This window comes from Eulemur rufifrons, chromosome 7, assembly GCF_041146395.1.
Source record: "Eulemur rufifrons isolate Redbay chromosome 7, OSU_ERuf_1, whole genome shotgun sequence".
NCBI lineage: Eukaryota > Metazoa > Chordata > Mammalia > Primates > Lemuridae > Eulemur > Eulemur rufifrons.
This window is the reverse complement of record NC_090989.1, coordinates 231,028,790-231,054,099: the sequence shown is the minus strand read 5'-3', so window position 1 is coordinate 231,054,099 and position 25,310 is coordinate 231,028,790. Positions and strand designations below refer to the sequence as shown.

Below are 25,310 nucleotides of genomic sequence, written 5' to 3'. Positions count from 1 at the left end.
AGCCTCTGAAATTATGTATCCATGTTTTTATATAATGGGTTTATCTTTAGTCCTTATCTTGAAATGGGCCTTATTGATAGCTTTTGGATGTTTAAAAAAATTGCAGTTTTTAATACACATTGATGTGTATTTACCTTTTCAGAGTTGCCATCAACTTAAGAAGTGAATTGCAATGAAATGATACTCAAGTCTGATTGAAAACATGTTACTGTTTTTTAAAATATAGATATTCGACTCTTTACAACTATATCAGAGTTTACCTTTTTGATGTCAAAAAATGATTCAGTCAAAGGAAAAAAATTCTAAGCTGCAATTTTGTTGATGGATCTACGTTCTGCTATGTTAAACTACTTGGAACTAAATTGATCTAGCTTTCTAAATGTATGACTTATTCCATTGAAGAATAGACATTTTTATGCAGGGAAAGGTACCCATGTAGTATTTTATTTAGTATTTCTTCATCAAGTCACATATTTCATGAAAGTAATTGTTTCCTGTCTCAGAAAATAAAGGTAATGACTAACAATAAAAATTAGCATTTCCCACAGAATAAATGGGATCCCCCATGTTGAGACAAGTTAAAAGTACTAATATTGAGTAGTTGAGTATGTAAGAAATTTTATTGATTTTAGGGTCATGGTTTGTAACCATGGTGTCACAACTTGGTTTTTTAATTAGTTGTCTAAAAAAGAACATTGCAAATTTTCAAATTTTTTCATAATTTGAGGGTCATTCAAAGATAGTCCCTCAGCCGGGCGTGGTGGCTCACGCCTGTAATCCTAGCACTCTGGGAGGCCGAGGTGGGCAGATCGTTTGAGCTCAGGAGTTCGAGACCAGCCTGAGGAAGAGCGAGACCCCACCTCTACTAAAAATAGAAAGAAATTATATGAACAGCTAAAAATATATATAGAAAAAATCAGCCGGGCATGGTGGTGCATGCCTGTAGTCCCAACTACTCGGGAGGCTGAGACAGGAGGATCCCTTGAGCTCAGGAGTTTGAGGTTGCTGTGAGCTAGGCTGACGCCACGGCACTCACTCTAGCCTGGGCAACAAAGTGAGACTCTGTCTCAAAAAAAAAAAAAGATAGTCCCTCAATAATTCCATTTGTATTTTACATATTTTCCTGAAAGGAAGGAAGATTTCAATTTATAATTGCCATGCTGGAAATTATACATAAGCCATGGACTAGCTTCCCTTGCTGTGTTGAATGGCGATGGATATTATGAATATTAGAGTGCTTTACTTATCCAGCAAATTGGTGGCTGGGCAGGGAAAAGGATGGAGCTGGTAAAAAATTTGAAATTTATTTCCAGTGAAGAAGCCTTCCTTTGTGTGAAAGTGGAAAAGATTATGAAGCAAGTTGAAAACTGCTGTACCAGGTTGCCCAGTTTAACCTTTTTGTCTGTGAAAATATGAGAGCAAGAAACATCCCTGTGGCTCTAAGGAAAGTGTTTACCTCCAAAGTCTCAATATAAATCAACTTACAAAAGGGCTTATGTTTGCTTCAGTTGTGAAACATTCTAACTAAAAGGATATGGATTTGTGGCTCACCTATCTACCCCAAACCCAGTTCTATGGTTTTGGTGTGGAGACCACTTCTATAAATGTAGGTAGAAATTCATAGTATCCCTTCAACGCCAGAAAAGGGTCATTGACTTGATTTTATAAATATTTATTTTGTAGTCCCTATAAAAAGGAAAGTCTTCACAGTATAAAATTAATAAAGGCATTATAGCTATGTTGTAAGTCTGCAATTATGAAAAAGAAAACAACATGACCATCATGCTTTGATGTCCTTTCTTGGTTCTTAGATATTATACACTGCAGAACTGCAAATCTGTCTCCATTTTCATTGTGAAATGTGGTAGTTAATGGAGTAATACAATATTAAGTACATTAAGTGACAACTCTGTCTTTTTTTTCTGTCTTCTACTTTGGCTTTTCTTATTAATTGCTGATTTTCTGTATGTTTTCTTTTTCTTGCCCATCTCATTTATTCTCCTTTACTATTCACTGAAATTTCATTACATCTCACAGGACTTCATTGGGGTATAAGATTTCAATATAATAGGCAATATTAATCTAAATAACGACTTGAATTAATTGTGTAACCAAAGAAAGAAGTCAAAATAAATGTCATGAATTATGGTATGATTAGAAACATTATCTTTTTGCTTTGCCTTATTGATTCATTTCAGTGAACCATACATTAAAAGAAATATTAAATGATTTTGTGATAAAAGTAACAAAGCATATTTAATTTGACTTCCTAATTTGGAGTGGGGGTGGCAGCAAAACACATTCTTTGGAATTTTATTGTACATACTGTTTCAATTGTTTATTTTTTTCTATTTTTTTTAATCTAAGGAGGGCAACATTGCCTTTATAAGGCTACAAATATCTCTTTATTTCTTTTTATTTTGTTCCCCCTCTTCTTAATCTCAATCAGTGGGAATTTGATGATACTACTGAACATGTGAGTAATTTTCAATTGCTTTGTCAAAAGCAGACTATATATGCTTATTTTTTATGATATCCTTCTTTCACTTACATATGATTTGTCATCACAGTTTGCTTGGATGCATGAACTAACATTATTTTTAAGTTATCTTCACTGTGGTGCACTTTTTATTTCGATGTTTGTTTTGTGAAATTGGCATGGTGCTATCGATTGCATAAGAAATGTCATGGGCTCATGATATTTGTTTTGATGGCTGCTACTAACTCTGCCTTGTGACACAGTCGGAGGAGGCATACTTTAAATGGAGGCAGATGTCAAGTTGTTTGATGTAGGCTGCTCATAAATCCTACTCCAGGATTACACATCCAGTGGATCACAAGGCATAGATCTGGCACTTACTAACTCTATCTAGAAGTGGCTGTTCTGTGTTGTACCCATGCAGATTTGAGTGAAATTCAATGGATCATGCCAAGAAGCAGAAAGTTTCTCACTGAGGGAGGAATGGTTTTAAAATATTTGAGCGAAAGGCTTATGTTATTTATTGAGAGACTATTATATATGTGATAATGCAGAAGGCACATGGTGTGACATCTGCCTTCCAAGTGTTTATAGTCCAGGTGGCTAGGGAGAAAGTAAAGTTCTGAAAACTCATAAAATTACAGCAAAATAAATGGCCTAAAGCAATGGGGGAATGCATTAGTAAATGAGTGAGAATGTTGATGAGAACTGTGAGTCTAGAGACAGTGATCTAGGACAGTGAAGTCCTGAAGCTTAGCTGAGAACTAGGGGGATGACTAGAGATTGAATAGGTGAAAAAAATGTGTGTGTGTGTGTGTGTGTGTGTGTGTTTGTTTGTATGTGTGTGTGTTGGGGAGTTGGAGGTCGGAACATGTTTTTTTAAAGTTAAGCACAGGAGAAGCAGTCATTTGGGCAGCTGAGTGAGTGATATAGTCAGGTGACAGCAACTTGGCCAATTTGACACAAATTGAGGCTTCTTTAAGTAAGTCAGTGGTAAATACAGCTAGAGGTAAATTATGATATAATGTCAGGAAAACCTGAGGTATGAAGCTAAAGAGCTGGTCAGTATTTAACTCTTCTGTACTAGAGAGGTGTAGAAAAATATTACAGTGAGAAATGAAATAAAATCTGCCATGAAAGTGTTCTTTGATTCTATGAATAAATATTTATTGCCATAGCACAGGGCTCTTATTGGGAATCTTAGTAAATACATACAGGCCATCAGTTCTCATGGAATTGACAGTGTAAAAGTTTTATAAATTTCTTTGACCATGATCCGTAGTAAGAAATGCGTTATATGTCATGATTCAATGCACATATATGCTTAATTAAAATAAAATTATATAAAACCATATTTACCTTTAGATATATAATAAGCTCGAACATTTTATATTCAAGCCTATTCCATTTTTTGTTTGTTTGTATAAATGTTGGTCATGACCGACTTAAGTGATTTCATGACCTACTAAAGGGGTCATTACCGGTAGTTTAAAAACCAGTGACTTAATGGATAGATTAGAGCAGGCGTCCCCGACCTATGGTGAGTTGTATAATTATTTCATTATATATTACAATGTAATAATAATAGAAATAAAGTGCATGATAAATGTAATGCACTTGAATCATCCCAAAACTATCCTCCCCCACCCTGGTCCGTGGAAAAATTGTCTTCCATGAAAAGGGTCTCTGGTGCCAAAAAGCTTGGGTCAGACCACTAGATTAGAGAATAGAAAGGTAGCAGATAGAAAAGCAGGTAAAAAGAGTTACTTTACTAATTTAGTGATGTAGTGGTAAAAATTCAACAAAGTTGAGGCAGCAGCAACGAAAAAGGGATAGTTATGATCAATAAAATTTGACAAAAACTTGCTGATGAAGAACTTAAGGAAGAGAAAGAGGTCAAAGATAGTGCATTAGTTTTGCAGATACATTACCACTCATTAAAATATGGAAGTAAGGGGGGGAGTCAGCTTCTGGGAATGATTTTTAAGTTCTAGTTAAGTTGAACCCAAGGTAACACTGGGTAGTCACAGGAAAACGCCTAGCAGATATTTACAATGTATTTGCCACTGGAGCTCAGATGGGAAGTGAGAGCTGGATATATATTTGGGATATAGGCAGAAATAATTATTTAAGGTTTGGAAATTAATGCAGTTTTTCCAAGATTAGAGAGAAATGCAGCAGACCAGTGACTATGATGGAACCTCAGGAATGCCAACTTTTAACAGGCAGGGACAAAAAGTAGAGTGGAGTTGGGCAGGTGGAGACAAGGAGAATGAGTAAGTAACTGTGGCCCTAATATCAGACAACCACCTCACAGATATACCGGAACAACCAAGGAAGTGTACCCACAGCTTAAAGAAAGAAAATGTAACCCAAGAGAGGATATGATCATGGCAGATAGTTGTGTCCGGTTGAGATTATACCACTGCAGAGGACCTTACCGACTTCAAATTGTATTACTTTGTGTAATACTATAACAGCCTGGGTGAGAAGATGGATACATGTGGTTAACCCAAATTTTATGAATGAAAACTTACATAAAGCTCAGGGTACATATATTTCTTATTATATAATTTTGTGATAGAAGCAAGTCTTGCTTCTTTTCCCTGCTGGCCTCGCCTGACTTTCAGCAGTAATCTAGTGGTTATGTGACAGGGGCCTTGGAAACAGTAATGTTGGCATTTACTCATCATAGTTTTTGGCATAGCCAGTATGTCTACCATAATTTAAAATGCTGCTCTTAGGTAGTTTATTTGGTTTTTGTATCCTCTATAATGTGAAACCATTCCAAGGTTTTGGAAATAAAACATCTCTCCCAAATAGTTCATTTGTCTGGCAGAATACAATTTCCAATGACTCTTCAGAATGGTATCTGAAATACTTGAATTTCCACAATGATCATATTCCTACTCTTTTGAGAAACCACATCTTCTGAAACTATCATATTTGGAATCGGCTTCAACAATTGAGTTCAATAGTACCTGATACAGCCTTGTTTAAAAACAAAAAACAAAACAGAACAAAACAAAATACTGTATTCTACACAACCGAGCCTATTCACTTACCACTCACATTGTCTTTAGATTTGCAAGATAATTATATATTTTCTTAAATTTACCTATATTCAATTTGAAAACATAACTGTGTCAAAAATCTGAAAGGGTTTTTATAGCTGCGTGTGTGTGTATGTGTGTGCACACGCATGTAAGATATAAAGAAAATACCAGAACAAGTTAATAGCCACCAGTCTAAAGAATATGCAACCTCCAATTTAAAGAAATGGATCAAAGATCATCATGTCATACAACTGCTACAGCTTTTGCCCCTTACTAAAAGAAAACTAAGGCCGGGCGCGGTGGCTCACGCCTGTAATCCTAGCACTCTGGGAGGCCGAGGTGGGCGGATCGTTTGAGCTCAGGAGTTCGAGACCAGCCTGAGCAAGAGCGAGACCCCACCTCTACTAAAAATAGAAAGAAATTATATGGACAGCTAAAAATATATATAGAAAAAATTAGCCGGGTATGGTGGCACGTGCCTGTAGTCCCAGCTACTCGGGAGGCTGAGACAGGAGGATCGCTTGAGCTCAGGAGTTTGAGGTTGCTGTGAGCTAGGCTGACGCCACGGCACTCACTCTAGCCTGGGCAACAGAGTGAGACTCTGTCTCAAAAAAAAAAAAAAAAAAGAAAACTAAGAATTTTGATAGTTTGTGATAGTTAATATTTTATAAATAGAATTAATTGAACACACATTACTTACATGGTAAAACTCAAGTCCTGTTATATTCTTTGGTTTTATTGCATGCTTTCTAATTTTCCAGGAAAGTCATCTTGATTCATAGTGATTTTTGTTCGTAGCCTGTACAGTTAACCAATAAGTTCCTAGAGTCCTAAGAAAATTCTCTGGCTCTCAGGATATCTAGATGCAACATCAACCATTTGGCTAAATACTTAGATAGTGATAAACCAGGCTGTGTTGGCACCGGCCCCATCACAAGTCTGTGGACCCAGCTACAATGGTTACATCTGGGGAGCTGTAGGTATCACAGCTAGTTTGTGGAGTGTGCACTACGAACCAGGCATAATTCTAAGAGTTTACCTGATATAGCACATTTAATCCTCCAGTAACCCTATTGGGTCCATATTATTATTCCAACTTTCAGATGAGAAAGGAAAGCATAGGAGGGTAAATTCACTTGTCCTGGATTACCAAACTAGTAAGGATAGGCAAATTTAAGTTGAAGAATTCCTGAGTTCTGTGTCTGGCTCCTGATATCTTGTTTTTAAACTGCCTTAAGAGCTGCCTGTTAGGATGCCTGAAACTCCACCCCCCTTCAGTGTCAGCATGAAGACCAGTCTCCATAGCATGAGCTTCAGGCATGAAACTCCCAGTGCTTGGCATGGCTGTAAGGGATGCCCAAGCATGCACAGAGTGAAGATGGATGGCTTTGTTTTTCCTCCAGAGCATTCATAGCATGTTTTGAATCAGTGTCATTCTATTGTATCATTTCAGGACATGATCATTTCTGGGCTACAGCCTGAAACGTCCTACTCCCTCACCGTCACAGCCTACACCACCAAAGGAGATGGTGCTCGCAGCAAGCCCAAACTGGTGTCTACCACTGGGGCAGGTAATCATGTCTGTATGTATGTGCTGTGAACAATAATACCAACTTTACAAATGATTTAGGTGGCTTCGATCAGGCTTATATTGTGATAAATTCAGAGGAAATCAAGGGACTGTGGTCAACACTTGTGTTTTTTAGTTTAGGAGAAAAACTATTGATAGAGTTCAGGGAAGAAAAATTATCCAAGTTCATACTTTTCCCAAATTATCCAATCAGTCATTCAACAAATATTTTTTGAACACCTGTTATGTGTCAGGCACTGTTCCCAGTACTGAAGATAGAGCAATCAACAAGGCAGAAAAAGACTACTCTGCTTCATGAAATTTATTTTGTGACTATGACTAAATAATTAACATGTGAACAAATTGAGTATATAATAAAATGTCAGGAAGGGATAAGATAAAAAGTACAAAATGAAAAGTAAAGATATATAGGTGTAAAGGATGAGGAAACCCTTAGGTGGGCTAAGAAGGTCTCTTGGAGGAAGGATATTTAAGCAGAGACTGGAAAGATGTGAAGGAGAAAGTCCCGTGAAGGTCTGGAGGGCAGGCATCTAGGTGGGGAAGTCACACGGCAGGTTCAACTTCTCCCAACAACAAATCCTTTTAGCAGAGCTGCCATCTTGAACTGGGTTCATGATTTATTCTTTGCCAGTTTCTCCTCTTTACCCCTTGCTGTGGGGAAGCTAAAGAAGCCAAGTTGTGCAAAAGATGGGAAACAGAAAAGAGAATGAAAAAAAGCAAGAAAGCTAAATAGTATAGAATTGCTCCTTGCTGAAGAACAAAGCTTCTTCAGTGCTCTTTAGGTTACTTTGATTGGCCACATTAGGAAAAGCCAGCACGAAGGAAGACCTGGCATTGTAAAACCAGCAAATTAAGAGATAATTACAAAAGGAATCTCCTCCAGTCCCTGGATATAGCAATCTCCCATGGAATATTGAAACTGTGATTTGATTTACCCCTCCTGAATCACTTCTCACACCACTTTTCAGGAACACACCTCTGTGTAAAGGCATAAAGTAAAGAACAGCTGTGATGTGCAGTACCCTCCTGGGTGCCATGCTCACAGCCGAATTTGTCTAAATGTCATAAGATTTGCCTCGCTCACATCCTGCCACCTGGAACTGCCTCAAGCAGCAGAATTACAGATGGCAAAACTCCTTCAAGGCAGAGTCTTCTGGGCTTTGTTTTTTTGTTGGTTTTTTTTGTTTTTTTTTTTTTTTTTAAGAATACCGTTGTATCAAGCTACTTCAGTGCCCTGGAGGAGGTACATATTCAGTGAGGGACATGATGGCATAATGACTGTCTGGCTATGGAACCAGTATCTATTGGAACATAGACAGCCATGGTTAAACTCCTGAAATGGAATCCCAAATTGAAGAAAATACATTTCCTTCACTCACATTTGTAACTATGTCTTAATGAGCCTGAAATGTCTTATGCGATGCACCAAATTTCTATTGTCCATAAGATGGGGTCATGTAAAGAGAAGAAAGTAGATTTATAGCCAAAGGATATGAATCCTACGGAAAGGAATGATTTTGTCTATTTTAGTGTCATTTAGACTAGATCTTCACTTTTTAGTCACCGTACAGAAGATTATTTAGAACTGTGAATCTTATTCATATATAGAATTCTTTTGGAATTTCCATTCACAATTTCAGATCTTTCTTCATCAACAGAGACTTGAGTATTGAGATAGCAAATGGTTATAATTTAGATGCCTTCGGCCGGGCGCGGTGGCTCACGCCTGTAATCCTAGCACTCTGGGAGGCCGAGGCGGGTGGATCGCTCGAGGTCAGGAGTTCGAGACCAGCCAGAGCAAGAGTGAGACCCCGTCTCTACTAAAAATAGAAAGAAATTATATGGACAGCTAAAACATATATATACAAAAAAATTAGCCGGGCATGGTGGCACGTGCCTGTAGTCCCAGCTACTCGGGAGGCTGAGGCAGTAGGATCGCTTAAGCCCAGGAGTTTGAGGTTGCTGTGAGCTAGACTGACGCCACGGCACTCACTCTAGCCCGGGCAACAGAGTGAGACTCTGTCTCAAAAAAAAAAAAAAAAAAAAATTTAGATGCCTTCACATTTACTTTCTTGAAACCTCCCCACTGAGCCTGGGATGAAGGTGAGAGAATCCAGATTGATAATTCCTTTCAGAGAAAATCTCCAGTTTTCCTTTGCATAAGCATTCCCTACTCATGGTTTATCCTATGCAATTAGGAATTAATTAGTGAACGAATCAATTTGTTTTGTATACTACTTTAAAAAATCCTCATATTTATGTGACTATGAAGAATTACTTAGTTTATCTCATGGATGTGAGCTCCTAATAACCACAATATCAAGGGTATTTAGTTACAGCTTCCATAGAGAATTCAGGAATTCTCATAAAATTTTATTTTAATCGTAAAATTCCTGATTGTGGGGTATATCTGCTTATTATACATTGTTTCTAGACTCTGTAAAGAATCATATCTTTGAAACAAGAGTCCTGGTCATAATTTAAATAATCTATGTAAGATTCATATAACCTGAGGGATGCTTCTGAATAAAATGTTGGCTTTTATGTTTGAATGATTATGACATGTTTGCAGTTTCTTTGTTGATACTCGCATTGTTCTGTATGATAATTAGTCTACTGCCTGAGGCCTTGAGGTTAAAGGCAACCAGAAAATTCACTGGTTTGACATATTCTGTATGTTTTTACATGAATTCCAGTACTATACTGAGGAGCTATGTTTAAGGATGATCAAAAGATGACTATGACATGGGGAATTTGGAAATAATAGGCTTAGTCCAGTCAATTATGGTTTTTGCTGCTTTGGTGCTAGGTTAAACTAAGGCTAAATTTAGGGCCATTGGGACTGAGTGCCTTGGTTGATCTCCAGTGATTGCTATTGCTAAGAAGTAAAGGGCATCTGTACATATGTACCATTTCTGAAGTCTTAAAAGATTTTTAAAAGGAAAGAATATAATAAAAGAATGAGAAAATGCAAAAGGGAGAATAGTTTATATGTCATGATATAAATTAGTTAGCTTATGTACTTTGTAGCTGGACCCTCTCTGTTTCTTCCAGTTCACTACGACACTGCTAAAAAATTACCTCAAAAAGTAAAAGACTCTTTTACCTTGCCAACCCTCAGGCTTCAATGCTGGAATAAGTAGAACCACACCATAAGTAGGGTCCAGGCAATGACCATATTTAGTAGAAAACTTGAGCCAGACTATGCACACACCATAATCTACTCTACCTCTTTATTTTCTCAACTAGAGTATGCATGTATTAGAGGCCATGGACCCTGCTGTATCCACCCTCATTTTCCCACTCAGATGCCTGTGTGACAGTGTACAAGTCTTTGCACATAATGGGTAGTTGGTAAATATTTCATCCACGTAGAGTTTCTGGAAGCCAGAAATAGAATAGATTCTATTGCCAATATGTGGAGTTTAGGAGAATTCTTTTTTATCATATATGCGATGATGTAGAACTCTCCTCATTCCTTTTCCCTGTTTTTTCCCATCACTTATTCACTGGATGAAATGTCACAACTGTCTGTCTGGAACCCTTGCCCCAACATATTATATTTAGACTATGTCTATTATTTCCATTATTCACACACTTCTGGACGTTTTAGGCATCACTTCACGTGGCCATCCTTTCCTGAGGTGATACTGGGAGTTCTTCCTCAAGCTGCCTCAGCATTCATTTCTTTACCAAATCATTCACTTCCATGTTCTGGTGCTTCCAGGCTGGCTGTCTCACAGTTTTCAGGCTTAGTAAAACTTCTGCCTTGGGAGGGAGTGACTGCTGTGGCTTTGGCACTAGAGAGCAGCCTGAGATGCTCCTGGCATGGCAGTGAGAGCCAGTAGGTCAGAGCCGATGCTCTGACTTCAGGAGCATCACTTTGTCCTCATGAGTGCAAGCCCACAAGCCTTTATATCCCAGAACAGGAAAGGTCATGGCACGATCAAAAAACAAAAGACATTAATCTAACCTAAGCTTTGATTCCCACAGAAGAATAAATGTACAGTTTCATAAAATCAGGGTTTTTTCTTAGAATTTACCAGTCCATTATATTTCTCTAAATTTGCACCATAGCAATATTATAAAGTGAAACATTAGATAATAAGAGCATAGTCATATATAACTGACAAATACTATTAGAATGCAATCGATATTTACAGTTTGTATCCAGAAATTAAGTATTTTTATTTATCTTAGCTTTACATGCATCTTATAGAAATAAGATGCACAGTGTCTGTACTATTATGCAATTCCTTAGAACCAGAACTTTGGAAAATTTTAATCAATATATTTAACAAAATGTTTTATCCCTGGAGAATGTTAAAAATTAATGGTTACATTTCCACCCATTAGTTTTAACTGAGTTTCATTTATTGAGGGATATATTCTCTGCTGAAAGCTCCATTTCACTGTGCATTTTTCTCAGCAGAGACTCCATGTAAATGTTGTATAAACATAAAGGGGAATTAAAGATGTCTGCCAGTAAAGTGCTATTTTAAAATTAAAATAACTGTAAATATATTAAAAATAAAAACAAATGGAATAATTCAAGCATTCTCCAACTTATGAGTGGCTTATGTTCTGAAAGTTTGTTAGTTGGTTAAGATCTCTGGATGCATTTTTTTCCAGAGGAAAAATGAGAAGATAATGGTTTGGCTCCTGGGCCAACAATACACTTGTTACATGTATACAACACACATGTTACATAATTGCCATTAGAAACTTTAGGAACTATTCTTTTCATACATAGTATGTTAGTAGAGTTGTATAAACTCACTATGAATCTTTCCAGCCTGTGAAACAAAACCATTGCTCCACTGGTGAAGGATAGAAATATTTTAATCAATGTGTTCTTGAGCAGAGCACACGCCCACTTGCATCTCAACTTTCCGAAATATAAAATGAAAAGGTTAATCAGATAATTTCTGAAGTTGCTATTCTAAGTATTGTCTCATCATCTTTCTAGCATTTTTCAATCTTTATCCATATTCCCATGATACCGTTTCTTATTGCCTATCTCCCATTACTGTAAACTTTCCTTCCTTCCTACCATTTTTCTTTCTTCTTTCAATGGTTTAGTTTTGATTCTGATAATACTGTCTTCTCCCTTCCCCATCTTTGGACCATTCCCAGAGAAACCCATGGCTCTGTATTGTTTATCAGTGCCCTTCTCTGTGGATTCCTGGAATAATTGCTCTCCATTAAAAAAAATATATACAGATGTAGTAATGCATTGAATGAGTAGATTAGAACTCTTCACCTATCTAACTTAAAAATAAACTCTATACTATGCAAAACTAGCCCCTGACCATAAAAAGCTTAATATTCCAATTATTAATAATTATGGTTACTATTAATAAAAGATAAGACCTTATGTTAAGACTTCTACATGAATTACCTCACTATTCACAACAATAATATGTAGTAGTTCTTAATATAATGCCCATTTTACAGATAAATAACTTGATGAGAATGAGTGGTATCGATAGTAAAGTTAGACAAAATGCACAAATCAGAACCTTAGTAAATCAAAGCAACATTATTTTATACTTAAAAAAAAAACTTTTAAGCAATATAACAGCACAATGAAGCATTTAAGCTCTGAATTCAGACAGAGCTGGATTTGCCTTATAGATTTCTCACTTGTTACACACCTACCCTTGGACAGTTTTCTACCTCTCTGGGCCTCATTTTCTTATAATAGACAATGGAGATAATAATAACTAATCAGAGCCTGTATTCAGGAGTCATGATTGTAAATCCAATGAAAATACCATGTATAATGCCCCTAGCACAGTACCCAATACATTGAATATACTCAATAAATAAATGTTATAATTATTATTCTTATTAGCTATATCTAATTGGCTAATCTTTACTAGATTAATTTCTCTGTGGCATGAACCTTTATGTATTGAAGGCTTAAGATGTGAAGGTTTTAAAAAATTCCCTTAAATTGTTGTTTCAATGTTACCTCCTATTTTGTGTCCATTATCAAATTCTAGTATCTCAGCTACTACCTTAATAAAATAAGAGAAGGTGCATATTTCCACAAAGGTATATAGGCCAAGCATTTCTCCCCTGCCCCTTATTTTTATAAGTAACGAAAGGGGAATACCCATAGTATGGAACTCTCATTTGGCAGTGACTCAAATGTGAACATTCAATTAGTTGGTCTTACCTTTTCACCGTATGTGCTCCAGTTCCAGGGAAACCCCGGCTTGTGATTAACCACACTCAGATGAATACCGCTCTCATTCAGTGGCACCCCCCTGTGGACACATTTGGACCCCTTCAGGGCTACCGTCTAAAATTTGGCCGCAAGGATATGGAGCCGCTCACTACTCTTGAGTTCTCTGAAAAAGAAGATCACTTTACAGCTACGGACATCCACAAAGGAGCATCATATGTCTTCAGGCTCTCAGCCAGAAACAAAGTGGGCTTTGGGGAGGAGATGGTGAAGGAGATTTCTGTTCCAGAAGAAGTACCAGCTGGATTCCCTCAAAATCTTCACTCAGACGGCACCACTTCATCCTCCGTCCAGTTATCCTGGCAGCCACCTGTCCTGGCAGAGAGAAATGGCATTATCACCAAGTACACCCTTCTGTATAGGGATATCAACATCCCCCTTCTTCCAATGGAGCAGCTTATTGTTCCAGCTGACACCACTATGACACTCACTGGCTTAAAACCAGATACCACATACGATGTAAAAGTACGTGCTCACACGAGCAAAGGGCCCGGGCCATATAGTCCCAGTGTCCAGTTCAGGACACTGCCTGTGGATCAAGGTAGGATTTGTCTGCTTATGGCCTTCCTCCTTTAAAGGAATGTCAGTCTTTGGAAATCAGTATTTTGAAGCTATAAATAACTGATCGGCCCATTCATATTAATATGTTCAGCAAAAACAAAAAGGTAAAGTATGTAAAACTTAATACGTTTCGGATGCCTTAGATTTCAGTTATAGAATGTCAAGCAAGTCTGGCTGACAGCACGCCAATGTCCTCAGGTAAGGAAAACACAATATAGTTGGCTGAGTTGGAGAGAAAGGAGAGATCTTTATGAGAATGGGGTGTTAAAATGAATGCTCTAAACAGGTAGGCAAATCATCCTTCTCTCTCTGATCGAAGAAGACAGCATCAAAGCATGAGCTCTGTGGTCCGTGGTGAAAAAGGACAGGTCATAAGTTTTTAAGAATAGTTTAAATACACTGTTTTTCCTTTTCCAGCAGTGTTTGCAAAAAATTTTCATGTCAAAGCAGTAATGAAGACTTCAGTGTTGCTGTCTTGGGAGATTCCAGAGAATTATAATTCTGCCATGCCTTTCAAAGTAAGTTGTTTTCTGATTTGTAAGAAATCACAGATAAAAGTGGAGGGGACAGTTTATCTGGGTAAGTCATTTTCAAAGCACGCAGGCCACTTCGATTCAGCTGCGTGTACTTGCTATTCTCATTTGTGACTTTCACATAGGAGACTGAGTTGCTTTGGCAACATGACCTTTCTACTCTAAAGAGCTCAGACCCAGGGCTGGCATTAGCTGTAGGTTATCTACTTCTTTGAACTTGAACTTTTTACATCTAAGCTAGTGCTTTTTTTTTTTTTTTTTTTTTTGCCAGAGAATGGTACATGGTTTCTACCTATTTATGATGCAATATCCTGGGAGTTTTTGATTTTCATTGGTCTGAATTCTTGGCACATTTTAAACTCTGGCTTGCCATTGTGACATATTGAGAGATGTTAGCAAGAAGTACAAGTTTATGAAATGAGTAAAGAAACATTTTTCAAAGTAAAAATGTATCTAGGAACAGGAATTGAAATGTTTAGAAAAAAGGTGATATGGATAATACATTGAAAACCTAGAGCATTTCTGTACACTTATCATTACAATCTCATAGAGCTGACAGGCAAAATATTTAAAAATTATTGCATGTATCTTTGCTGTATATTTTGATAGGCTTAGAAGCATTATATCATTACACAGTAAGAACTGACAGGAAAATTCTAGAATTATAAACGCTTATTGGCTTAGGAATTGCCCAAAATTAAAATTGACTTGATATACATTTTTCATAAGCAACTGCATATTGATTTAGAAAATACATTTTGCTTCTCTGATAACAAAAATTCTTTGATTGGTTGTATCTCTTTAGATTCTTTATGATGATGGGAAAATGGTAGAAGAAGTGGATGGACGAGCCACGCAGAAGTTAATTGTCAACCTGAAGCCCGAGAAGTCCTATTCTTTCGTGCTGACAAATCGTGGAAACAGTGCCGGTGGGCTTCAGCACAGGGTAACAGCAAAGACTGCACCAGATGTACTACGTACCAAGCCTGCCTTCATTGGGAAGACCAACCTGGATGGCATGATTACTGTGCAACTGCCTGAAGTACCTGCAAATGAGAACATAAAGTAAGTTGACTTAAAGGCTTAGGGCTGAAGGAAAGAATTACATGCAGGTAAACAAAAAAGTTACATCTCAGTATTACAGTGGTTCTAGAATGACTCTAATATTTGGCAAAATACTGTTCTAATTGTGAGGAAGTCTTACAAAGTGCTATACAGTTGAAAGAAAGTTTGGGAAATAAGATTTAAAAAAGATATATGACACTTGTTCTATGTGTGCTGAAAAGTAGGAAAAATTTTTACAAGTTAAAGTTCAAAATGACATTGAAGAAACATAAGCGTTAGAAAATACAAGTTTTTTTATTTTGTATGGAAGGCAGTGTAGAGGCTAATGGGCCTAAGATGGAAAATTAAATCCAGTTAATTAGGTAGTTTATCCAAGCACATTATAGGTAGTTGGTTGCATAGTCAATAGAAGGAAAAAGTATACTGACCTAAATGTATTAACTACAAGTATTGTGGTAGACCCTGGGGAATAAAAAATGATGTAGTTCCTATCTTCATAGAGTGCTTACCGTAGAGTGGGTGATACGGAGAAATAGATGCAATAAGTGTTAATGACAGAGTTATACATTATCTTAAGAGCAGATAATGCAGAATGGAAGTTTCTGAACTTAATCTTGAAGAACAAATTGGAGTCATACAAAAAATAAGAAAGAGATGATATGCAAAGGAAGGAGTGTATACGAAGGCCTGTTAGTAAAGTCAGCGAGTGGTGCCGCAAGGCTGGAGCTCAGAGTCTGTGGGCAGGAGTGATGGTGGAAGGAAGAGGGTGGCCTGTGAGAGCTAAGACATGCTCAGGAGTTGGTCTGTATCCTATAGATGATGGACATCCATTAAATGTCTTTATGCAGGAAATTAGCATGATACCATTTCTATAACATCAAGGTTTCATATTTTTCCATTTTAAAAAATATTTATTGAATATCTAAATATTTATTGAGTTAACAGGTTTGTGCTACTTATTTGGGATAAGACTAGACCGTTTCTCATTCCTCTATCCTACACCTTCAAGTTTAGAGAAAATTTGCTATGAAAAGTTTGAAGGTAAAGAAGAGAGACGTTTACATATAGTTCATGCACTGTTGGAATGTTGGAGGAATTGGAGCAGCATAGAGATAGTGGTAAGGAAAATCTTTGGGAAGTCATCACATAGTTGACACCAGGCAAATAACAATATTCTAAAGGAAGATGATGATGGTGATGGTGGAAATAAGATGCAGAGACAGGCATGAGATATACCAAAGCCAAGCAGTAGTGTGGCAGGAAGGGGCAGTTGCTTTATTGACAAGATCCAAGCAGAGGAAAATGCCATAAATGGCTCTGAGGTCTGAGCTTGGATGACAGTGAATGCTGCTGCCATTCATCCTACAGGATGACAAATCCAGAGGAAGTTACTGAGTTTAATTTTGTGTGTATTTATATGAAGTATCAGTGAAATATCCAGTTAGAAACATGGGCTTAGAAAAGTTACTAGGATTAAAGACATAAATTTGCGAGTCATTAAGAGTAGCAATGGTTTTATGGAAGGAAGAATCACTCAATGAGGTGAAAATATGAAGCAAAAGACTAAAATTAATGTCTCAGTTAGTAGGAAGAAAAGATCCAATAGGGGACACAGAAAATAACTTGTTAGAAAGTTAAGAGGAGAATGGAGCCAGCATAGCATGGTAAAGGGCTTTTCTAGAATGAGAAAAATCCAAAAAGCACAGTCAAAAATTTCTGAAGCTTTAGAAAACTTAAAGAAAATCAGGTATTAAGAATTAAAATCATGAACAAGAAATTTTAAAATAGTGCAGTTTGTGAAATTTAGGAATATGTAATAAGTTTGGCCACTTTAAACTCAGCCAAGAACAATTCTTCCTGGGAAAATTTTTGATCATTGTTTATTTGATAAAATAATTGGTGAATTTCAACCAGGTGACAGAATTTCCAAAAGATAATTCACTGAGAAATAAGATCTCCATTTTTGTCCACTCTTCTTTTTCTATCATTTAGAAAACCAGAAATGAGAATAGAGTATAAGTGTAATTTTTATCCCCCCAAATTTAAAATGATGTTGAGATTATATTTATCCATTCATTTATTTATTAATTAAGCAGTTTTTTTATTGATATTAGCAGATAAGATATTTATGTGTTTTTTCAAATCACTGTATTGAAATATGATTGATATGTGAAATGCTGTACAAATTTAATGTATACAACTTGATTAGTGTGGGGATAAGCAGTTACCTGTGCAACCATCAAGGCCATAGATATAGCAGTCATTTCTTTTTATTTTATTTTTTAAGGCCACTCAAGTGAAGCAGTGGGAGTAGAGAAGAAACAAAGAAATCTGTAACTGGTTGTGATCAGTGAGTTGTAAATTGGACCAGCCCATATTAGTTATTTCTCAATCACCCACCATAGTGAAATAGTGCCAAGCAATATTTCAGAGATTCAGTGGAGATAATGTGGTCTTTCTCATTGTTCTCATACAATGTAGTTAATTTGAGAATTGGGCAAGTGAAGATTCAGCTGTAGCAGTCCTATGATAGAGACAATTAGGTAGATAAGGGAGGCTATAGTCAGGGTCCCTAACCCCAGTGTGTAGGTTCAGGGTAGGGGTCCTGGAGAAAGTGACAACAAAGCTGTGAGGCTTTAGGAGTGATGAGAAGTTAGCTGGGCCATGGGAGTGGGAGTGGGGAGACAAGTGTTCAAGCAAAGGATACAGTGCACGTGATGGTAGAGACGCTAGAGAAAGACTAGCGCTTGTTATGTTTCCATATCCTACCCATCTGTTAGGACTTTTCAGCTAGCATCCAACAAATTATTCTACACATACTATTTTGCCAGTGCCATGGCTGGGAATAGAAAGATGATGGAGAAAATAGATAATACGAATACAGTAGGAGAAAACGGATAATGTGACTATAATGGGGTGAGTACTGCCAGGTACTATGGAAACATAAATATCAAGTTTTAGCCCAACTTAGCTGTCAGGGGAAGGCTTCTGAAGGAACTAGTGTATCCAACCTGAGTCTTATAGGATGAGAAAGATTTAAGAAAGGTGAACAAGTTGTGAATGATGAAGGAATAGGGAAAAGATATGGAGTATAAATTCATTCCATTAAAAAAATATGCATGTCTTTTCAGGAAAAGAGCAGTTGAAAGAAATAAATAGTATGGTATATTTTATGGCATTTACTATTAATTTAGTTTTTAAGACTTTCCTTTATTTACATAAAAAATGACCTTTAGAGGCTGTTTACCAAATTGCCTTAGTAAAATGTGTTAGGCATTATGGGGAAGTGGCATTTTTAGTTCATTGGTGGGTGAACTTCAGTGTCATTTTTCAATTTCTAAATGAGTCGAGAATATTGAAGAATGCATGTTGTCTTTTAAGGTTTTTCCTTAGCTTATTCAATTTTTTTTCTCTTTGTTTTATTTATGTACTTCCTCATCCTATTTGAAATGGGAGTCAGAGAAAAGGGATAAAACTTTGGTACAAAAAGACAAGACCATTATAAAGCAGAAAAAGAAAGCAAACTATTATGGGCAAATTTTGTTTTCTAGAAATTAATTAAGATTCTCAGAAATATATTCTCGCCACTCTGGGGATACAAAGGAGGGAAAGACTAAACTAGGAAAGTACTTGAGTGGGAAAAGTATCAGAATCATAGAAAATGGAACGCAAACCTGTTAACTGAAAAGTCTTAGATAATTTATATTTACTAGGAATCTTAAAGAGATAATAGGATAAGGTTACCCCTGCTGCTTTCTAGGTTGGTTCATGTGGCATGGTCGGGGATTAGCAGAAGCTCTGTGCCATGCTGTGCCATTTGCAATAGTTGACAAGTTTAGAAATTAGAAAAGACTGTATATCATAGCTTTTTGTTCAGTATTCTATGGGAAAAATGAGGGGAAGGAAACAGAACTCATTCCAGAACTGTGGCCAAGTTGCTTTTATTGAGGTGAAAACTATCTAGAAAAATGTTTCCAAGCAAAATGTAGTTTTGGTGATTTGAAGCCTGTTTTCTTGACCCACAGAAACCATACTTTTCCAATTTGTGGCCATGTTCATTGAGAGGTCTTGATTCTTGCTCCTCAACTCTTCACCACCTAAAAACAAAACTCTTTCTTATCGATTTAATGAAGACACAACCCCTTATTTTCAAATTCTTTCCCAATTGGTTTTTAAATTTTTTTGTGTGGCAAAGCAGGGGAGCTCCCCCAGGGAAAGGCTAAATTTCTCCTGAAGCAGCCTTAAGGATACTGCAGGTACCAGCAATTCTGTGGTGTTTAAACTTTCTATTTAAATAGATTTGGGGAGCAGAATGCCAACCAGAAAATCTAGCAATGCCACTGTTCTTTAGAAGCAAGTTGTGATGACAGAGGGACCTTCTGTGACTTAAAATTCAGCAGAGCAGAATTTTACTCTGAGTGTTTAAAATATATATATACCATGCAGATTGTACTAAGAGAAAAAGCTACCAGAAGGTACTCAATGTAAATTAATTTCTAACAACCCTTTCATGTTTATAAAAAATGGAAATGAATAAGAGTTTTATGAAATTGTAACTTTCTTGGTCTTACTAATTTGGCTTTCAAGTTCTCTACGTTTACTTCTTTTGAAAAAGATGATTTTTGTGGAAGCATAGCTTACGGTGTTGCTTCATAAAATTTGTGTACTGCTATTAGCAGTTTAATGAGGGATAATTCATCAACTGAAACACTAAAAACTTAAATTTGTATAGTGCTTTACAATTGACTGAAAGTAATAGAAAACTTTATTCAAGCCTCACAATAACCCTGTAAGGTAGGTATCCTTCTTTGGATTTCCAGGTGAATAACGTGAGGCCATGGGATACTGAGTGCCCTGGCCAAGGTCATGCAGTTGAGACTAGGAATAGTTAATATCAGCAGAGGGCTTCTTAGTTGCTGTTCAGGTGACATCACACATACTAACGGATATAATCCTCACAAGAAGATGCTTCCCATTTGGCAGCTGAGGAACTTAAGAGGTAGCCTAACTTGCCCTGGTGCACAATATCAGAACCAGAGAGGAAGGACGTGAATCCAGGTAATCTGGCTGCAGAGCCCATGTTCTGAACCACAGCCCTACCTCTGTGACCATAGATTTGTTGGTCAAACCAGAACATGTTTTTCCTGGGAAAATTGCTAACTAAGAACTCCCTACCAAAGGGCACAAGCAGGACTGCCCCTTACAAACCTTAGAAGCAAGAGTGACCAGGCACATCTGCTTGGGCACAGATCATGGAAATGTATGTAAAGTGTCATGAAGCAATAAAGTTAATAGGTTGCCATGAGGCGTATGCAAGCAATGACATTCATCATTAAACCTCCGGACAGATTTTTCACCTCCCAGTTAAATAGCACGTTTGAGAATGCTAATACAGACTGCTAATACAAAAAGCCTGACTGAATTTGAAGAGGGACTGCCACAAAGACCAGAGCTCGTCCCTCGATGATAATATATTAAATGAAATTAGTAAAACTTTACTTAATATAATTAAAATTCTGAAGGTTAGATTTAACTTATCTAATTAAATCTAATATACTGGGAAAACACAGCTTACTTTATAAGTAGTCAAGGGCTTTCCAGATATATTGATTCTGAAGTTATTTATTTTTCTATTAGTTTAATAGTTAAAGGCTATGCTGAAAAGGTATTTGAGTCTAAACTCCAGGCTTGAGGCAGACAGGCAAAAGAGAATGTTGAGTTTAAGTTTAATTTTACCCATATAGAAAGCTAGCTCCAAAAGCAATTTACCTTTTTTTTTTTTCTTTTCATTTCAAGCAAGTTCTTTCAGTTCATCTGATTTGGTTGATATGAATTTGTAGGGTACACATTCACTCCCCCTATCTGAATCATCTTATCTTTCTTTATGCCCCATGAGATTAGAACAAAGGGGTCACCATTAGGCCAGTAAAGAACAGAACTTCTACAGTAAAGAGTTATATTTTCTATAAACTGCATTTGGGCATGTCATTGAGAAAGGAGAAAAAGCTTGATAAGATTGAGAGTTGGAAATCCTGATGGAGCAGAAGGACCCCCAGATATTTTTGACTACCTGAGTTAGGGGAGATGTAAGTTCCTGAGAGCCACCTACCGCACCCGCTTCTACTTTTCAGTGGAAAAAATTACTCAGTGATAAAATGTCAAAGTTAAGGAAATTTGAGGGAAATTATACACACATCTGTTTTAGTAATATTTTTCTAAATATATAAATATGTCTTGAACAAGTATAAGAAAATTATATACTAAAAATGGTCCATTGAGACCACATAATAGGGGTAATTGATTTAATCAGAGAAATCAGCAAGGTTTCAGGAATCATTAGTAGGAAATAATAAGGGAATAGATAGTTGAAGAAACAGAGTAGTTAACTAACTTGGTTGGAGTGACAGAAGACTCTAGGCAAGTGTAACAGAATGGTCAAAGGGTTGATGACAGGAATGGACCATCATAAACTCAAGACATTGAAAGCCTATCAAGCTATAGCTCAGAGGTCATGGAGAGATGGAGTCAGGCAAGAGCCTGCCAGGCCTTGGAATACCTTTTGATCTTTATTTTAAGAGAAATGAGAATCCACTGAAATCTTCTAAAAAGTGGAAATGGCACAATCAGTTTTGTATTGTGGATTGGAAATTCCAGAGACTGGACTAGAAGGGGCTGAAGTCAATGGAGAGAGAGAGAGAGAAGAGTAAGGTAGGAATCTGGGCATGAGATGATGGAATGAGACCAGAGGGGTGGCAGTAGAGATAGAAGTGAATGCACTGGAGATAATAGAGTTTGGAGGTTACATGACTTGGCAATAGATTGGATATGAGGGAGGGAGAGAGTAAAAGCAGATTGTCAGTGACAACACCTAGGTTTCTGGCATGTGCACTGAAATAGATTGTCGTGCAATATTGGAGGAGAATTTATTTTAAAAGGTATATTATTTGTTTTATGTTAACCACAGTAAGTTTGAGGGACTTTTGTAACATAGAAATGGAGACACAAAGTAGGATAAACCTGTGGAATTCAGAGGAGCATTCTTGACTGAAGATAAGAATCTATAAATCATTTGCATATAGCTAAGGACTGATGCCCTGGGCTGGAATGAGATCTCCTAGGATGAAAATAGGGTATGAACAGAAGTTCTTGGCCAGAGCCTTGAGGAACTCCACCATGATAGCTAGGTAGCAGACAATAAATTCTAAGGAAATAATGTCAGTGTGGTAAGAGATACAGGTAGAAATAACAGGAGAGTTACCACACAGAGAAAGGGCTGAGGATGTTTCATGGGGGTCTTATCAACATGTTAAGATTCTGCCAAGAGGTCAAGAAAGAAAGAAGAGGATCAAAAGCTCTTCTTTCGATGTGACACTGCAGAGGTCACTGAGTATTCTGGCAGTGGCAGTGAGGTGGGTGAGGAGGCAGGAGACATAGCAGGTGAACAGGGAAGCGAGTGGAAGGGGAGAACAGCAGGAACACTCAGCTCTTTGCAGGAATTTGGCAGTAAGGGGTAAGGGGAGAGAGAGGTGACTGGGGTGGGAAGTTGTTTGTTTTGTTTATTAAATGGCAGGTATTTATTGTATGGTTGAAAGCTAATGGATAGGATCCAGTAGGGAGAGAGAAGTTGAGAGAAAAGGGGTATGGTGTATGGTAACCTTCCAAGGAAAGCGAGAGGATGAGAAACAATTCAATAAATAGTTATTGGCCTTAAAAGTAGGGCCAGTCTTTCCACTGTACCAAAAGGAAAGTTTATGGTTTGTTTACAGATATACGTAGGCATGTACTTTGGTAGACAGAGGATTCCCAGATAGTCTGAATGTTTACATTTTCTCTGTATATAAGAGATAAGACTATCTTCTAGTGGGGCAGTATGAATGTCCAAGGTTTTCAGGATAGAGGGAAAAATTTGAAAAAATTGTTGTGGATAATGGAAGGACAAGGCAACTGGAGAAGTTACTGGGTAACTAGGTAGTGGTAAGATTGCCAGGCGGTGTGGAAGCCCAATTGGGTTTGCTGATGCTGAATTTATGGCATTATTCTGCCCTGTACTTTGTTTCTCAGTCTGTATTTAGCTCTGTGGGTTCAGGCACAGAGAACGGCAAACATAGATTTCAGCCAAGGTAGAATGGAGAAGCTGGGCTTTGGAAAGGGAGAGTTGAAGGATCTGAGAGCCTTGGGTGGTGCACGGGCCAGCCCTGTGAAGGTGGCCACTACCCAGGCTGAGGGCAGAGTTTGGGAAGAAAGGAAGCCTGTGAACCCCTCAGAAGAATCTTCTAAGAGAAAGGATATGCGGGGGAGGTGGTAGATAACAAAAATCAGCCAGAGAAGAGCATAAGATAGCTGGATTGCATGAAATTCAAAAAAAAAGAGGGGTGTGTTTCATTGTTAGCAAGAGGGTGGAGGGAAAATTCCTGCAGGAAGCCAGGAAAGAACCCCCAAACCGTGACTCTGAGGTTCACGGGCAGGGGAGGAAGGGAGGAATCAGCAGCTGCTGAGAAGGCTGCAAGGGAACAGTATCCTCAGAGAAGCCAGGTTCCAGGTAAGGCTGGTAAACCTGAATGGTCACAAAGCCGTAGTTGCAGAGAACACAGTTGAAATGTGGGATTTGGACCTAGGCAAATCTCCTATGATATGGAGTTCCAAATTGCCACTGCCTCATTTCTTTCAATGTGTGAGAGCTGCTTTGAAGCAAGCTTCACTTTGACTGCCCTAGATGAACACTTTAGAGATCAGTGGAGAGAAAAGGTTATGGATGTTTGGCCACACTGTTAATTAATTGCTATGGGGGTGGCTGTTCAATCCTTATCCCCACCACCAGTCATACGAATAGCAGGGGAGTGCTGCAGAAGAAAGAATGGATTCTTTTTTCATGTACAAGAATGGCAGGTCAAATATGAAGGCAGAAGAAAAATTAATAAAACTCATCAGCTTAACCTTGGTTTATAAGATGCTGAGAGAGGACAAAGGGAGCTCTCCGGTAATGTGCAGTATCATTGCTTTAGCGAAGAGCTCTCCTGACTTTGTGCAGCTGGTAGCGAAAAGCAAGAAGTTCCTTGACAAGTGTGTTTATCAAGCACATCTGCAGTGTTATTTTGTACGCTCAGTTGCAGCCTCTGTCATTCCCTTCCATGCTCATTTAACATGATGGACTTGTTTGGCAAATCCTTCAGGTGGTGGGAGGACAGGAGGAGGAGGAAGCTTACCCTGGATCATAAAATAAAAGATATTGGTCTCTCTCTCACACACACCGACTCTTCCCTCTCCTTACCCTCCTTGATCATCATGATTATTTGTAGTAAAGAAAATGAATGGCTAGGTGATATAATCCTGTGCATCTGTTGATTAGTTGCTCAGAGTACCATGGAGAAAGGATTGTGGTATGATTGTCTGGTTTGACTTGAATTCTCGATTAGGAAGAAAAAAAACTTTGACAGGTTCTTAACCTGCATCTTACAGAATTTCGTCGGGTCCTACTGAATAAGAGTTCAGACGCATGTCTCCCACCGTGACGGTCAGTCCTGGCCAGCCGCAGCTGTCATCTGCCGTGCTACGTGCCACACACACTGTGATGAGCACTTCGGGTTCATTTATTTTTTTCCCCCCAGATACCAGCCTGATATTTTTTACTCTCATATTTCAGAATATATAACTGAGATTCTGGAATGTAGAATGATCAGTCCAAGATCACACAGTATATTGGTAGCAGAGCCCAAATTCTGGGCCAGGTGTACCAGAACACTCTGGAGCAACACGGTCCAACACATACAATGAA

At 37.7% G+C, this 25,310-nt stretch overlaps 1 protein-coding gene across 5 annotated transcripts in view; it reads left to right on the top strand.

Annotated features, from left to right (window-relative positions):
* PTPRD (protein tyrosine phosphatase receptor type D) overlaps positions 1-25,310 on the top strand; it is a 493,549-nt gene that overhangs the window by 323,940 nt on the left and 144,299 nt on the right. For 2 of the 5 annotated variants that reach the window (XM_069476476.1, XM_069476475.1), the window contains 2 exons: positions 14,361-14,458; positions 15,279-15,538. In XM_069476476.1, the coding sequence (XP_069332577.1) occupies positions 14,361-14,458; positions 15,279-15,538 (358 nt within the window). Of the gene's footprint in view, positions 1-2,449; positions 2,477-6,988; positions 7,107-13,332; positions 13,921-14,357; positions 14,459-15,278; positions 15,539-25,310 lie in introns of all 5 variants that reach the window. The other 3 variants (XM_069476474.1, XM_069476473.1, XM_069476478.1) reach the window with 3 other exon arrangements.